This window comes from Ammospiza caudacuta, chromosome 1 (assembly GCF_027887145.1).
Source record: "Ammospiza caudacuta isolate bAmmCau1 chromosome 1, bAmmCau1.pri, whole genome shotgun sequence".
Classification (NCBI taxonomy): domain Eukaryota; kingdom Metazoa; phylum Chordata; class Aves; order Passeriformes; family Passerellidae; genus Ammospiza; species Ammospiza caudacuta.
The window spans coordinates 70,732,372-70,748,547 of NC_080593.1; the positions used below are offsets into that span (position 1 = coordinate 70,732,372).

General features: G+C 46.7%; 1 protein-coding gene across 1 annotated transcript; it reads left to right on the forward strand.

The window, feature by feature from the left end:
• The first annotated feature begins 845 nt into the window (after positions 1–845).
• On the forward strand, positions 846–14,527 carry IRF4 (interferon regulatory factor 4). Its single transcript, XM_058813833.1, has 8 exons — positions 846–1,063; positions 1,544–1,730; positions 2,500–2,588; positions 3,143–3,284; positions 5,043–5,150; positions 6,451–6,804; positions 10,711–10,823; positions 12,746–14,527. The coding sequence occupies exons 1-8, from the start codon at positions 860–862 to the stop codon at positions 12,887–12,889; spliced, it is 1,341 nt and encodes a 446-aa protein (XP_058669816.1). The 5' UTR covers positions 846–859; the 3' UTR covers positions 12,890–14,527.
• Positions 14,528–16,176: the final 1,649 nt, after the last annotated feature.

Here is a 16,176-nt window from a genome sequence, read left to right on the forward strand (position 1 = left end):
CGCGTTCCCATCCCTGCGGAGCCGCGCCGCGCTCCGTGCGCGCCTGCGGGCGGCTCTGGGCCTCCGTGTGGTGGGCTGGGCTGGCAGCTCCCACGTCCCGCGGGACATGAGTGCCCTGATGCCGGGCTCTGTGGGCTGCTGCCTTTCCACTTTTAGGTATATGCAGCGCATAGATTTGAATGTTGCCATGTGTGCGTGCTGGGAGCAGTTGGAGGGGTAGATATGTATAGGACATCATGTGTTCAAGCGTGTCTTGCTGAAGTGAGCTTGTGGAAGCTGCTGTGGTGTTATAGATAGATGCCATAACTGGGTGTGAAGCCCTCTGAATTGTGTGCATGGCATGTCTGATAGCACATACGTGCACCATCATAGGCAAACCTATTTTAATGTGATTTTTAACTAGTTTTGTTGAAAAGTAAACTCCCAGCTGAACTCCCAGCAGGACAAGGGAGCTGTGCCTTAAGTCACTTACGACAAAAACTTCAACGACCGATGTGTGTTCATGCATAACAGCATCGGGACAGGGGGAAGTCTGTCAGAGTCTGCAGCACAGGCAGTGCCTGGGGAGGGCCGTGGGGGGCTGTGCCTGGTTTCCTGAGGCTCTGTACCGTGTTTCCCGGGGCCCCAGGGCCCCCAGCATGCCGTGGCTGCTGTTTGGCGCAGTGTGTGTGGCACCAGGGACTGGGCACCGCTGGTGGGGACTTAGCCCAGCGCTCAGCCTGTGGGTTGGCCTCTCCCCACATCCTACCCATTTCCCCCTCCTCAGCAGCTCCCAGAGAGCCAGTGCTTGGACCTGCTTGGAGAGGCCAGCTTGGTGGGGCACCCCGAACCCCCCCACCCAACCTGTGACAGGAGTGGCATGAACTTGGAGCCGGGCGAGTGCGGGATGAACTCGGTGAGCTGCGGCAATGGGAAACTGCGCCAGTGGCTGATCGACCAGATAGACAGCGGCAAGTACCCCGGGCTGGTGTGGGAGAACGACGAGAAGAGCATCTTCCGCATCCCCTGGAAGCACGCTGGCAAGCAGGACTACAACCGCGAGGAGGACGCCGCCCTCTTCAAGGTGAGGCTCAGCCTGGGCTGGGGATGGTGGAGCGCTGGCAGGGCAGGAGGGATGCTCCTCACCATCCCATCCTTGCCACCTGCCTCTGCAGGCTGCTTCTGCTGCTTGGCTGTGCTGGGCACTGCCTGGCTGTGCCCTGGTGTCCCTGTGTTTGTGGGAAAGCCACCGTTCCCCAGTTCTCTGTGTGGAGCTAAATGCTTCTGGGACCACAGCACATCTGTTTCCACATTCATTCCCCTTTCTTATGCCCACTAAACTGTTTTTTGTACCGTGCCATGCTGCTATTTTTTAGCCTAAACCTGTGCGGAGTAAATTCATGAACAATTCATGCCCATGTAAGCACACACACACATAAGCACACACACTGTATACTGTTTCAAGCATTATGCCTTGTACTTGATTATTTTTTTTCTTTTTTTTTCTTCCTTTTTTTTTTTTTTTCCATTTTCCTGCTCTTTTGATTATCTGAAATGTTTCCAGGCTTGGGCTCTTTTTAAAGGAAAGTTCAGAGAGGGCATTGATAAACCAGATCCCCCTACCTGGAAGACAAGATTAAGGTGTGCTTTGAACAAGAGCAATGACTTTGAAGAACTAGTGGAGAGAAGCCAGCTGGACATCTCAGATCCCTATAAAGTGTACAGAATAGTGCCAGAAGGAGCCAAAAAAGGTAAAGCATCTCAAATTCCCTGTGTAACCGAATGTGAAAATGTCTCATTGCAAGCATATGAGGACTGAAGTGTGCTTTTCTGGAATGACCCTGCAGCCTTTTTAAGTCTTTTAAGGGACCAAAATGAGGGCTCAAGTGCAGCTTGTTCTGTGACTTGAGAGGCTGTGTCTGCAGGAGGACTGCTGGCGTTTGAGCTGGAGCACTGAGAGGGAGCCCCTGCAGGAAGATGCAGACAGGCGCCTGCACATCACTGCAGGAATTGCTCTTTTAGCTGGAGCCTCCCTGCCAGTTCTGTGTAGTGAGAGCCAAGCAGGCGGTTCAAGGGACAGGCAAAAAAAGCAAATAAAAATTGCATGCTGGATCTAGGTTCTGAATACAGGGAAGAGCAATTTTGGGGGAGACTGTAGGTAACTGCCTTGTGGGGAAAGAGCTGGGAGTGAGGGATGCCCAGCCTGCAGCCTCCAGGGCAGGGGCAGGGCCATGCCTCCTTTCCAAGAAGGCCCTGGTGCCAGGCAGGGCCAGTGAGAGGAAAGGCTTGGCATCACTGTGCACTAGGCTGGGACACACTGTGCTGTGGGGCACTGCAGAGCCCAGAGGGACAGGCTGCCCCAGGGGGGCCAGGGAATCCAGTCCAAGTGGGCACTGGAAGGTATTTTGGTCCTCTCTCTGTTCAGTGGCAGGTTGTATGGATTTGCCTTTATTGTGCTGATTTCAGATTTCCTTAAGATGTGGTTGACATAATTTATTTTCATCCCTCTGCTGAACACAGGTGCAAAGCAGATCAGCATGGAGGAACAGCCATTGATGATGAACCATCCCTTTCCATTAACATCTCCTTACACTGCACTACCATCCCAGGTATGGCAATAGTTGAGTGTTTTGATTGGTGCCTCTACACTGAGCAGCACAATTTCTGTGCTATGTCTGTCCTTGCTGGGGGGGCTCTCAGGTTCTCCCTGCGAAGAAACTTCATTATGAGAACTGAGAAATTGAGAAGCAACTTTTCTAATGTCAGATGAGACCACAGGGCAATTGATTTCCCTTGGTGTTGTTTATCCCAGAGTAATAGCTCTTTTCTGTGGGACAGCAGCTCCTAGAGCACTGCCATTCTCTTGGTGCCAGATTGCGAGCACCCAATGAAGCCTTGCTCTTTCAAGCAGACATTTACCAGCAGTGCTTTGACTGCCTTTTGTCATTCCACTCCTCTTATTATTTACACCAGTGGGGAGAAACTCATTTGAGAGTCTCACTGGTGGCGGTGGCCAAGTGCCATGCACGTAGCCTGGGCACAGCTCGGACCTCCATGGGCTTTGGCAGGGAAAATCAAGGAGCTGAGATGAGAAAGCTGATGCAATGCATAGCATTAGCTGTGACAGCTGCCTGCTGAAAGAATACCTCATTAAATCGAGTAGGTGCCGAACTACATGGTGCCCCACGAGCGGAACTGGAGGGAGTTTGCCCCGGAGCAGCCGCATCCCGACATTCCGTACCAGTGCGCCAGCATCCCCTTCGCCGCTCGCGGCCATCACTGGCAAGGGCCCGCCTGTGAGAATGGTAAGACACCCCTGTTCGGGGCTGCTTGCTGAGGCTGAACACCTGGAGGGACCCCAGATTCCTCAGGCTCGTTATTTGTGGCTTTGGAATTAACAGATGTGGATGTAGAGGAGTGCTGGGTTCCCTTGAAAGGGAGCCCCCTTTGTCCTGGCTCTTGCATCTGCTGCCACTGTATGTGTGGTGTGTGGGCTGTGCAGTTCTCTACATTGATAGAAATCAGCCCCCAAAAGTCCTCAGCTGTCTCAAAAGCCCTGAGCAATAAAGAAGGCAACCAGCCCTCACAAAAACCCCAAATGGGAACATATGTTCTTTAGCTTTTCTCTCTGATTTTGGACTTTGAGGCATACACCAGTGAGGTTTTCCCTCCAGCCTTGTGGGTTACACTGACATTATTCGCCCTAGGGGAAAGCTGGAATTATTACTTTATTTTAGTGCTGTGGCAGTGGGACAACTTGTCATGGATTGAGACTCTCTTGGGGCTGGTACAGCAGAAACAGAATAAAGGAATGTTTCCTTCCCCAAAGATCTCACAGTACCAGAGCCTAACACAATCATGGCTTTCCAAGCTCTGCATCTGTAGGAAAAGGCCCAGACTGTGAAAATTGGCTGTGCTGAAGCTTGCAAGAAATAAAACATAAGAGAAAGGGAACTGTGTGCTGTAGATGCTTGCAGGGTAACTCACCTGAGGATGCAGGCATTTGCTTTGTGAGGAGAACCACCTGGTTCAGAAGGGCAGGAAAGGATGGAAAGTAAGAAAGGACCCTTGGAGTAGGTGCTATATTTTCAGAGGGCAGCTCTCTCCTGGTTTTGATGCAGAGAAATATTTGGGTCTGCTAAAAAGTAAATACTCAGTGCACTGCAACTTTACTGGCAGTATATTGGAATTATCAGGCAGAATGTTTTGCTCTTTAGCTCAGTTATTTGCTAATAAAAAAATCAAGCAAGCAGAGTGAGCTCTGCCCTGAAGTACATCCTCTGCAGCACTTGCACACATTTGGATCCTTTGCTGAATTTGTAGGCTGTTGTTAGGGTTGATACTGTGTTTCTCACTGGGCTATAAAAGGCATCAAGAGATGGGTGGGTGTTTTTTATCCCAGTTACTCCAGCTCCTGATTGTGGTGAGTTTTGCCACTGGGAAAGGTAAAGTGTTCTTGTCTGCCAGTCACTTGCATCATCCTCCAAAGACTTTTATTTGCATTAATAAACAGGAAAAACATCAGTTTTCCATGGCATAATCCACCTACTCAAAGGCATCTGTTGGAACAGTTTAGTAGTTCTAAATAGTAGTTATGCTAATAAAACCCTAATAATCTTCTGCTGCACATTTTTCTTCACCTACATTTAAACAGTGTTAATCCCAGCTTTATTGTTATACCCATCATAAGTAAAGTTTTTTGGAAATATGGATTGTTTCATGCAGGCGACTTTTAAGAGCACTGTAGTCTAGTTAAAAATGTAAATTATTTCTTTAATGGAATAACATGTTAAATAAGGAAAAGGACAAGGGGGAATATAGAAGCACAAAGGGATTGTTTCATGCGGATCCAATTGAAAATATAGTCCGGGTAACATCTGGAGTGATTGGTAGAGTTGGCCTGCCTGGAGGAATTGGGAAATAGGGCCTTTTTAAGAAGGGGAAAGAGAGAGAGAGTTCCTGTTGGGGCCCAGGAAAACTCACTTTTGCATTGCTGTGATCTCTGCCCTAGCTTTTCCTCTAGGATTTAGGCCTCTGTCACTGACTTTTGTTTGTGAAAACAGGTTGTCAGGTGACAGGAACCTTTTATGCTTGTGCTCCTCCTGAGTCCCAGACTCCTGGCATCCCGATTGAGCCAAGCATAAGGTCTGGTGAAGCCCTCGCTCTCTCAGGTAAGGTCCACAACCCCCCAGGCTTCCTGGGGAGCTTGGCAAGAGACTCCCCCTTCTGCCTTGCTCAGGCACCATCTCTCCTTTCAGATTAAAGGATAAAAGAAGAAAAAAAAAGAAAGTTAATCCTCTTTAATGAGTGAATTTGGGTGTATGGTTGTAAGTTTGCTCTCCAGGATACTTAAGCACTTCCAGCCCCAGCTCCAAGGGATGGAGGTGGTTAAAGCTTATGGAAGTGCTTGGCTGGCTTGTGGTGTTAGTGCTGGGTTGCTTTGGTGAGACACCAAATCAGGCCTTCCCTGGGGAGTTTGGCAATTTAGGAGTGTCAGTGACTTCAGGCTCAGGGTTTCATTTGGGAGAACCCTCCCCAAAATTGGTAGTGCTTGTGGTGCTCCTGTTGGTGCCATCTGGCTTTGCTCTGCTTTGTTATTCCTGGTGGGGAAAAAAAATGACATTTGGGAAAGAAAAGGGAAGTTACTTCAGCCAGGTTTGTAGATGTCTGGATGCTGGGGAACTTTCTGAGTAATTCTGGGAAAAGGTGTGGGAATGTGCTTGTCATAGACAGTGGATAGACCTGTAGAGTGCTGCTTGGTGGGTTTCTTAAGTGGGATTGCTCTCCTGAGTCAGGGGCAGCGTGGGTGTGTAGATGTGTGTGTCTTTGTGTGTGTGTGTGAGCATACACTGTACACACATGTGGGTATTATATATATTTTTTCAGTGCTGTGTGAATTCATAGGAGTCAGCCAAGTGGACCAAATGGCCATTTGAAAGCAAGGCAGGGGATTTTGAGCACAGCCCTGTTGGAGCTGGAGCCAGCAGTTGCTTCTCTCTGGGCAGCTGAGTGCAGCTTTGCAGGTCTCCTGTGCAGGAGCCTTTTCTATGCAAAGTCTGGGGGGAAACACAGCTACTTCCTTGTTAAATCTGAGGAAGTGTACTGAGCCAGTGGGTTTAATTGTGACGTGAACTTGGAAAATGTGACCAACATCAACTTTTTCTGTGCAGATTTTTCCTTTTAAATGGAAATGTGAACTTGGTGGGATTTTAGTTCTACGAAATTCCCATGCATCAGTAGCCCTTTTAATAAGATGAGAGAACATTAATGCTACTGTGTCCCTAAAATTTCAGTATTTATATTATTTTTATTCTTTTGAATGATATGACCTTCTGGGTGGTGCTGACTGCTGGGCTCAGAAATCTTATGTAAACTTGTCTCTTGGCCTTAGCACAGATCTGAAACATTAAACATCCGTACTGATTTATCACAGGGATTGTTTTTTGTTTGTCTGCTTGTTTCTCCTTGTAGACTGCCGACTCCACATCTGCTTGTACTACCGTGAAATACTGGTGAAGGAGGTGACAACTTCCAGCCCTGAGGGCTGCAGGATATCCCATGGCCAAAGCTACGAGGTCAGCAGCCTGGACCAAGTTGTCTTCCCTTATCCAGAGGATAATGGCCAGAGGAAGAACATAGAGAAACTGCTGAGCCACCTGGAGCGAGGAGTAATCCTGTGGATGGCACCTGATGGCCTCTACGCTAAGAGACTTTGCCAAAGCAGGATCTACTGGGATGGGCCGATGGCGCTCTGCAGTGACCGACCCAACAAGCTGGAGCGGGACCAAACGTGCAAGCTCTTCGACACTCAGCGCTTCTTAGCAGGTAATTCCCACTGGGGCTTTGATGTCCTTTTGGAAATGTCACCTGTCACTGTCCAAATCAGCTTTATGGCAGTGCTCTTTTCATTCAAGTGAGAATTGCCCCTTGATGCTTCTGGGCCAATGCAGCCAAGGGGTGCTTGAATCCTGAGTAATCCTGTGAATTTCCCCTCTCTGCACATTCAGTGCCCCTGCACAGACCAGCAGGAGTCAGCTGAGGCTCAGCTGGTGACACCCAATCTCTCACATTTCTATATGAAGCATAAGGAGGAACCTAGCAAAATAGTTCTTCCATAAATTGACACAGAAAACTGGATCCTCATCTTGGTTTGCTAGTCTAAGTCCTGGATAGGTCTGTGGGATGCACTTGCACTCCTCTCAGCTTGACCCAGAGCAAGCCTGAGGTCTTGCCCTGAGTACACAAATTTCAGTAGCAAACCTTCTTTTCAGTCTGTGCCAGTGTCTAAAAGATACCTAGGAATTCAAAAGGGTTTCACAAACTCTGGAATTTCAGGACTGCCTGATATTCCAAGCAAGGAGGTGTGTACCTCACCAGAGCTCTCTGAAAGGTCTCATTTTGCACCAGGCAGTGCAGAGGAAGCAGGGCAGTGCTTTAGGACAGTGCCTTCTCCTTACAGCCTGTGAAGGGAAGGGGCAAAGCTTCAACCCCACTTCCCAGCACACCTGCACAGTTAGAGAGAGGAGAGCTGTCCACTCAGAGGAACTGGTGGGAGGTGGTCATTGTCCCAGAGGACAGCTTGGGCAGCAGGAATAGATATTGGTCCTTTCTGGATATTTCTGGCATCACTTAGAGGTGAACTAAGTTGCTATGGTTTGGTGTGTTTCATTACTAGAACAGGGCATCAGCACTGGCATGACACTCACAGGAGAATAATGCCTTTCAAAATTAAAAGAAAACCCAACAAATGAAATCCAAATCATCAGTTTTAGCATACTTTATATTCCAAGGTTGACACGCTGTCCTAGAGAAACAGCCAAGAAAAAATTGCATTTAAAGAGAGAAATCTTATATAGATGTGAGAATTGACAGTTAGAAAGGGGAATTTGAGGTCAGGCATTGGGTTGGGCTTCAATCACATGCTAATTTAAAGATGTATAATTCTGTGCCTTGTGATGGTTTTGGAAATCCCTTTCCCTTTTCTCAGGTGGTTTTTTAGATGTGCTCTGGGTTCTTCCAAATGGTTGACAGGACATCTCTTTTTAGACACCCAACCCCAAAGATAAGCTCAAGCAATAGTTATTTTTCACCCCTCCTAAATTATGCACCAGTGCCTGTGCAAACCCAAGTGTGTGGTTGCAGTCACGGTCTGTGGCATGTGCAAAGTGAGTTTTTGCATGTGATGGTGCTCAGTGCAGTTTGGAAGTGAGTTGCCATGGGCCTGACACATCTGCTGTGTTAATTGAATGTGCTGGGGTCCCAGCCTGCAAGCAAACTCAGGGATTCCCCTACCCTGGGAAACTGGGACTCCCCTGGGAAGAGAGGCAGGTGATCTCTGCCAGGAGAGGGAATTATGAACAGCAGAGAAAGGGACAGATGCAGAAGTGCTATGAACCAGCCACAGTTCTTGGGGAACCACTGAGGAGCTGAACCCTCAATGCAAACTGCACTGGAGCACTGGGGCCTGGGCTGAGAAGCCTCTGCTGCTGAGAAAGCTAAAATGGGGCAATAAATCAGAAACCAGGGAAATGCTCTCTGTGGAGAGAGATAAATTCATGGTAATTGTTGTAAATTGGGCTGGGTGGAGAGTAGGAGAACAGAGGAAGAGAGCTTGGAGTGTGAGGTGGCAGCCAGAGAACAGTTGGTGGGACAGAAGGAGTGGCAGCTGGAGCAGGAGTATCAGGAGGTGGGAAGGGTTTGGGGAGGCTCAGGGGGAGCCCTTTGGTGTTGAATGATGCACTTGGGCCTGGAATGGAAAAGAGAGTAAGCAGAAGGTTTTGGAGAAGTGCAGGGCTGAATTCAAACCATGATTGTCCTGGTGGTGGGAAAGAAAGGGCTTTCTCCTCCAGCTCTGTGCTATGGACACTCCCACGGGTACTCAGGACTTGGAGAATTGCTGAGGCCAAATAAAGCAAGGGAAAGAGGAAGTTGAAAGAAGTTGCACATCAGCTGGATTGGACTTGGGTGGGTCATCCTTCTTTGTCCTGTAGCAGCACAGAGGGAAGCAGAGTTCCTTAGAAAAATCTCTTCTTTCTTGCCTTATCCCCAGAGGATATGGCACACTTCAGGGGTTTCTGGGGAGACTTTGGGGAAAGCTACATTTTACTCCATGTTTTAAGCAAGCTGCCCATTGTTTTACTTGTTTTACTGGCCCTCTCAGTAGGAGTTGTAGTCCAAGCCAGGGTTGGGATAGCCACTGAATCCACACCTTGGTCTGAAAAGCCTGCAGTTAGAGTAGGAATGACAGGGGTGTATTTTGGGACAAGATGCATTTGTCATGTCAAGTTCAAAGGCTCTCCTTTCCCTTTCTAGCAGGGAGGGTGCTTCATTATAATGCATTGGCTTTAATATTAATTGCAGCTTTTTCCAGAAAGCATGAACAGGGTTATAAATTAAAATGGAAAATTTACCTATCAGCTGTGTAGAAACACAGCACTCAACACACACTTCAGCAAGGATATTGTGTTAGATTGAATTTTGTCTTTTCTGGATGGAAATGCAGTATCAAAACAACAACATTTGGTCCACAACACTGGAGATTCTGGTCTGAGTGGGAGTACCTTATAAAGGCCTCCCCTGCTACTTTTCACAGGGGACACTGACTATTAGAATAACAATATTTCATCATTTCACTTTGCACTAGGTTATAGGCTGGCAAAGAGAGTGCAGGGGCACAGAAGACACAGAAAGCTCTTTTGCTGGCTCAGTACATGGCTGAAGTAGGGCCTCTTCCCCTTCCTTACCTCAGTGTGACAAAGACAGTGTGGCAGTGACCTCACCTCTGTCACAGTCTGGCTGTGGCTAATTTTTGGGCCTGGCAGTATTTTGTGTCTCTGGCACTACCAAGCCATTTCAGTGCTGCTCTTGTGTGTCTGCTTGAATGGTTCCCTTGAATGGTACCAGAGGTGTCTGCTCCAGGGTTCTGCTCTCAGGGTCCCATAGAAGTACTAACTGGAAGACCTCTTGGTTTCATTAATTATGAAATTAATCGTGAGACAAAGTACACAGAAGAGTTGCAGTGTTGTAACCAGCTCCCCCTGATTCCAGGGCAGGTCTGCAAACTCAGTGTCTTGTGCTTACCTTTTGTCTTTTTCCTGACCTCTCTCATCAACCCCTGGAGTTACTTTATCTTCTCCACTGTGTTCCAAGGTCATCCTCAAAGTCTGTCTTACTGGCCTCCACTGGTTTTGACTGGAGCAGGGTTAATTTTCTTCACAGTGGTCCTTGTGGTGCTGTGGTTTGGATTTGTGACCTAAACAGTGCAGATAACACCAGAGACAGTTCAGCTGATGTTGCACAGTGCAAGCACAATGTCAAGGCTTTCTCCTTGTCTCACTCTGCCCTCACAGGCTGCAGTCTGGGGTGGACAAGAGTCTGGGAAGGGGCACAGTCAGGGCTTCAACAATCCCAGCTGAGGGATATTCCATGCCATATGACCTTGTGTTCTGCAGTAAAACAGGGCATGGGGGAATTTGCCAGAGGTTGCTGTTGCTTGGGCACTGGCCCTGTGTAGATCAGCCAGTCACAAGTGATTGCTTTTTCCATCACTTGTTTTCCTTTGTTTTGTCTTCTTTGTTTCTTTTTACCCATTAAATTGTCTTTATCTCAACCCACACTTTTTTTTCCTTTTGCCATTCTGTTTTTCTCTCCCATGCTGGTGGTGGGAGTGAGTGAGTAGCTGTGTGATGCTTGCCTGATTATTCCACAGCACGGTGCTTTCTCTCTTCCCAGAGCTGCAAGCCTTTGCCCACCATGGACGTCCGCTGCCGAGATATCAGGTCGCTCTGTGCTTTGGGGAAGAATTTCCAGATCCACAGAGGCAGAGGAAACTAATTACAGCCCATGTAAGTAGGATTTCTGCCTTACCTAAAACAAGCACACTCCTTGGAGGATATGAATCTGCCAGTCAGGCTTTTGTGCCTCATGTAGATTATGAGGGAGGTGGTAAACTGTTGAAGATGCAGCATTTTGCAGAGCAAGGTTTAATCCCCAGATCTGCCAAGGGCTCTCTGGAAGCCCTCAGTAGGGCAGAGCACCTGATTTTCCCTCTGTACAGAGCATTTTTTGATCTGTTGCAAATCCCATCTAAAGCTGAAAGGTACCTGGAGCTGCTGGGCTGTGCTGTTGTGCAGCTGCTTGGGCTGCCTGGCCGCTGCAGGATGTGGTGCTTTAACACCCACTGCACTGAAGATGCTCCAGAATCCCAGCTTGAATCTCAAGGGCCTCAGCCCTTGATGGGATGCACGGGCTGCCTGTGCAGCCTCAGGGTTCAGTAGCTGTCAGGCTCATGGGCTGGCTGACCTCAGCTCACACACACTCAAAGCTGCTGTTTCGGGATGCTCTCTGAGAGAGGGTGAGGGTGGAGACTGAGACCAGGTACTTTCTGAATTGGCTGTATTGGCCAATAAAACCACAAGAGAGGTGGTAATGCTCACACTAGTGGCAGGGCTTTGCTTACTGCATCCTTGAGAAGAAAACTGGTGTCTCTTTTAAGTTTTTTGAAAGCCCCTTTGGTAGCAGGATGGGTGCCAAGTCAGATTTCTACCACAAGCTGTGGCCTCTATTTAGCTGTGTAGCTTTTGTGCTGCCACACTGCTGCCTGGCAGATCTCTGGGATGGAAGTTGAGAAGCTCACAAATCCATCCTGAGCTGTGCAGTGGTTAGAGATGGTTGCCCATCCTTGTCTCTCCCTCAACTTTTTCCCATTCTTATTTTGGCTTTCCAGCTTTCCATCCCTGCTTTGTAGCATCCTCCCTCCAGCCCCCTTATCCATCTCTTGTCCTGGTATCTTCTCTGTGAGCCTGTACTTCCTGCTCTTTCCAGAGCTTTGCTTCCCCTCTGCCAATTGCTCAGTCTGCTCATCCTCTTGATCTGTCCTGGCTTGTGGGCTGGTGGGACCCTACCATCCCACCAAACAGTAATGCACTGAAAGCTGCCTGGGGCACCTGTCCCACTGCCTTCCCATCTCCACCTTGGCATTTATTTCCTCCAAAACAGTGCCTGTGTCTTTTAACATGGAGGGATAGGCTGACCAGCAGGAGAGGGTTTTGGACAAGTTTAATCCAGCCTGTCCTTCACTGAGAGTAAGGAGAGCTTCAGGTGTTTGTTCTCAGTGTACAGCTCAAATATTTACAGTCAGAGCCCAAAGCCCTGAGAGGGAATGGTGGTTTCTGAAGAGACAGAAGTGGAGGCAGTGTTAACTCATACAAATCCCACTTAGTGGTTGAACAAATTTCTCATCAGAGCTTGAATGAACAGAAACAAAAGTAACCTAAAATGTTAGGTTGAAATCTGACTTCAGACACAGTCATTTGGTGACATATCTCAGCCTACCTGAGGGCTCCAACATTTCAAATTAAGTCCTCAAAGTACTTTGCAGTGCAGATAAGACTTTTGACACGTTCAACATGTATTTAAACACTTGGAGTGGCTGTGGGCATGTGTGTCCTGTGGGCATTGCTTACAGCCTGGGGCTGGCTAAGGGACTGCAATTTTTGATACATCATTTGTGTCACTGCTACAGTCCCTTTATAATGAAGGTGGTGAAGGAAAGGAGTGTGTGCAGGTAGTGAGACACTTGGCAGCAGGGCTAGGCAAGACCTAGTTTAAAACAGAGATTAGTGAAACCATTGAAATTGTATTCCCATTCTGGGAAGCAGAACTGTTCTGCCCCAACTTGTTTTTAACTTAAAGCCACCCTGAATAACTAAGATGAGGAGCGTGAAGTTTTGTCACATGTCTGATTAACATTTTGTCTGTTCTTAAGGTTGAACCAATGTTTGCCAGGCAGCTGTATTACTTTGCTCAACAAAACAGTGGACATCTGCTGAGAGGCTATGATTTACCAGAACTTGTGACTAGTCCAGAGGATTATCACACATCTATTCGCCATTCCTCTATTCAAGAGTAAGAGCCTCAGAAGGAGTGGTTTTACAGGCACTGTAAAGATTGTGCAGAGTGGAAGAGCAGATCTGGGTCACGATTTGGACATCCACAAACCCAGCTGGATGCATTCAGGGGTACAATGATAGGAAAGTGAGCAACTAGGACAACTGTATTGTACAATAAAATTGACGGGTCTTCAACATTTGGATGCTACGTCTCACATGGGGTTCCACTGTTGCTGAGAATTAACTGAAAACTGACAAAATGATTGCTGTGTTTACGTTTGCTTAATGTTCTTCTTGGCTTTTGAGGACTGATTCTTACCGAAGATTTAAATCCAGAGTTTACACTGTTACCTTTGCAGGGCTATTTATTTTGGATTACTGATCTCAGGGAAAGTACATAAATTTGCAGTGTTCCCAATTTGAAACTGTAGCTACTGTAGATGGGTAGCAAACGTAGATGGTTTATTGAGGATAGCTAATACATGTACAAGGTTATAAAATTAGATTCATAAGTGTGATGCCTATTTTCTTGTATAGAATATTTCAGTGTATTTTTTGAAAACAATGCAATTCTTCAGAGACATATTTTTTTAATGTCTGACTGACACTTGTCCTGACAATGAATTTTGTTGCTGCCGTTGTTGTTATTGGATTAGCCTCCATGATAGCAGTTTCTAAAGTAATGCATTTATGGTACTGTGTTAAGAAGAGTGACCATTCAACTCATATTACCTGTGGATTTAGTGGATTAACCACTAAAATTCTAGAGTCCCAAAGAGCAGGTTTATAAATAAATTGTTTTTTTCTTATAATTGTAAGCTACTATGCATGCATTATACATATATATGTACACATGTATGTATGTATGTATGCATCAAAATTAAGTTGGCAGACCTTGCAAATAGCACACAAATGGTCCAGCTACCCCTTTTTGATGTCACGTACATAAACCAGGTTAAAATAACCACCACCCGTGACTTAGACAGAGGCAACTCTGCTGTTTGTGTGCACTTGCAGCTTTCTTCCCGTGGTACTGAAATGAATGTGAAAGGAGAGGTCAAGGAAAGCAGCATTTAGCCTTCTGTACTAAGGCAGTCAAGGAAATACTTGTTTGAATGTTTGCAGAATTTGATGCAGTTTGCAGCTTTCAGTGGTAGGGTGCTGTTAGAAAGACAAAGAAGTCTGCTGGGTGTGTGTGTCAATGAAGTTTCCTTGCTGGCAGGCAGACCATGTGGTGTTAGTAGGTTTCACTCCAGAGCATGATCCCCCTGTGCTTAGCAGGCATACTTCACTTGACTTCCTAAATGAGGAAGAAAAAAACGGTACTTGGTCTGGCAGCAGACTTGTGTTAGGGACTTTGAATTTATACATCTTAAAGATGCATACTCTTTTGGGATATATTATCCTCCTTCTCCACAATGCCAAGCAGAATGAACAGATCATTTCTACTTTGTTACTTGAAGGATTTTTTCCCTGGCTTAAAGATTTTTGTAGGGGAGACCTCTTCCTTAGACATTAAAAGCAATGCTCTGGGTGACCATCTGAGATTCACATGTGCTTTTGTCCTGTGCGTACATTTTACTGAAAGGACTTCTGTGTTCAGACTTAACTGGGGCCATACAAATATTTGATGTGTTTTTCACTTTTTTTCTAGTGGTTGTTGCTTCATATGCTCATTGCTTCAGCTCACGTCTTGGAATAAAGTTCTATTTCCCTACCAACTCGGTGCGTATGTGTTGTTTTCAGTAGTGGGACAAATCTAACGCGTGTGGTTCTGCACTGTGAACTTGGGCAGCGCTGCTGGTTGTCTATGGGGAACTCTGTTCTGAGCCAAAAGTGCAGAGAAAGGTCAAAAGGTAAGGATTTTTGTTTACAGAAATGTCTGCAATATTAGCCACAGGTAGCAGAAAAAAGGAAAATAGAGAGGTTCCCCTTCGGCTGTTGGTTTCCAGGTCCATGGACGGTGCAGCAGAGCCCCGGCAGCTGGGGATCTAGTGCTGCCATGCTCTGCCCCTCCAGGGCTTCTGGGGCTGGGGACCAGGCTGGAACTCTCCTGCTCAGCCCAGCATGTGGGGATCCTCTGACTGCCACTTGGTTCCTGGTTTTAGAATTTCCAGTGCACTTTAAAGTGAGTAAAGCTAGGAAAGGGTGAAAAGGAGGATGGTAAAGTGAACCAAAGTAGTGAAGTTGCAAATAGGAGGGAGTTTACCAGGTAGCCCCTCTTTGCTGGAAATCAGGGTCCTGAGGGGTTTTTGGGTGCAGGAGCTTACAGAGCAAGCAAGGTGTGAAATAATACAGTCTTGAGATCTATAAAGCATCTGAAGATGGGGGGGAGAGTGTTTTCTTTTTTTGTGCAAACTCCTATTGACTATCAAGGTGAATTATAATTTTTGGCTTTGGAATGTGCTATTAATTATTGTCCTTGAAGTAGCATAATTTAAAGCCAGCAGCTGTGGAGAAGGAGGCAGGGAAGGAGAGGAGCTAGAAGAGCACCATCTAATTTCTGGCCAAACACAACTTGCTTGGAGGAATAGCACAGGGGGGTGAGTGGAAGGAAAATCAAGCTGTTATTTGTACCATAAATTGTTCTGCAACTTAAAGCTGCATTTACTTCTGTGACCATTTCTTACTGTTCAAAATACCTATGAATCTCTAAAGTGGGGAAAAAACAAAAAGCAAACAAGAAAAAAAAACCCTGGAAACATTTTCTCCTTTTAGTATCTTTTTTACAGTCACTACGTGAAAGCATTTGAGGTACTTCCTACCTCTGTTAAATTCTGTTTATAGTTTCTGAGGTCTGCTTCCTTCCTGTTATGTTTTCGGTGGCGTTGTAAATGACATGTTTTACTCCTGTCAACACTGAAGGCATAACTGTTTTTTTAAACGTTTTTTGTGTCAGTATTGGTTTTTCTGATTTTAATACAGCCACAGTTGCAACCGTTTCTTGAAAGGATTTTGTAGCAGCGAAGCGCCTATATTCCAAATTTAGTTCTGCTGATTAGTTTGTCTGTAAACTGTATTAGCCTTAGAGGGGTTGTAGGTTAACCAGAAACAAGGAGATATATTTTAAGCTGAAGTACAGTGTAATGGGTTTTGTGGAAAAAACGCAGGATTCACGTGAAAACCCCTGTGGCCTTTAGACGGGCACATTTATGGTGTTTACATCAGCGTTTGTCAGCAGCGTGGAGGTGGGGAAACACCACCCTCAGCACAGGGCTTTCAGGAAAAAGTAAAGCATTTTCTCCTGCACGCTCTCAGATCACTGTCTGTGTAAACTTGTAGAGAGGCAGGGGGGGAGGAAGGGGGA

Bases quoted from the DNA above. Each gene is read 5' to 3' on its own strand.
- IRF4 (XM_058813833.1), top strand. From the start codon at position 860: ATGAACTTGGAGCCGGGCGAGTGCGGGATGAACTCGGTGAGCTGCGGC. The intron at 1,731-2,499 runs GTAAAGCATCTC...TGCTGAACACAG, and splicing joins GCCAGAAGGAGCCAAAAAAG to GTGCAAAGCAGATCAGCATG. The intron at 2,589-3,142 runs GTATGGCAATAG...TAAATCGAGTAG, and splicing joins ACACTGCACTACCATCCCAG to GTGCCGAACTACATGGTGCC.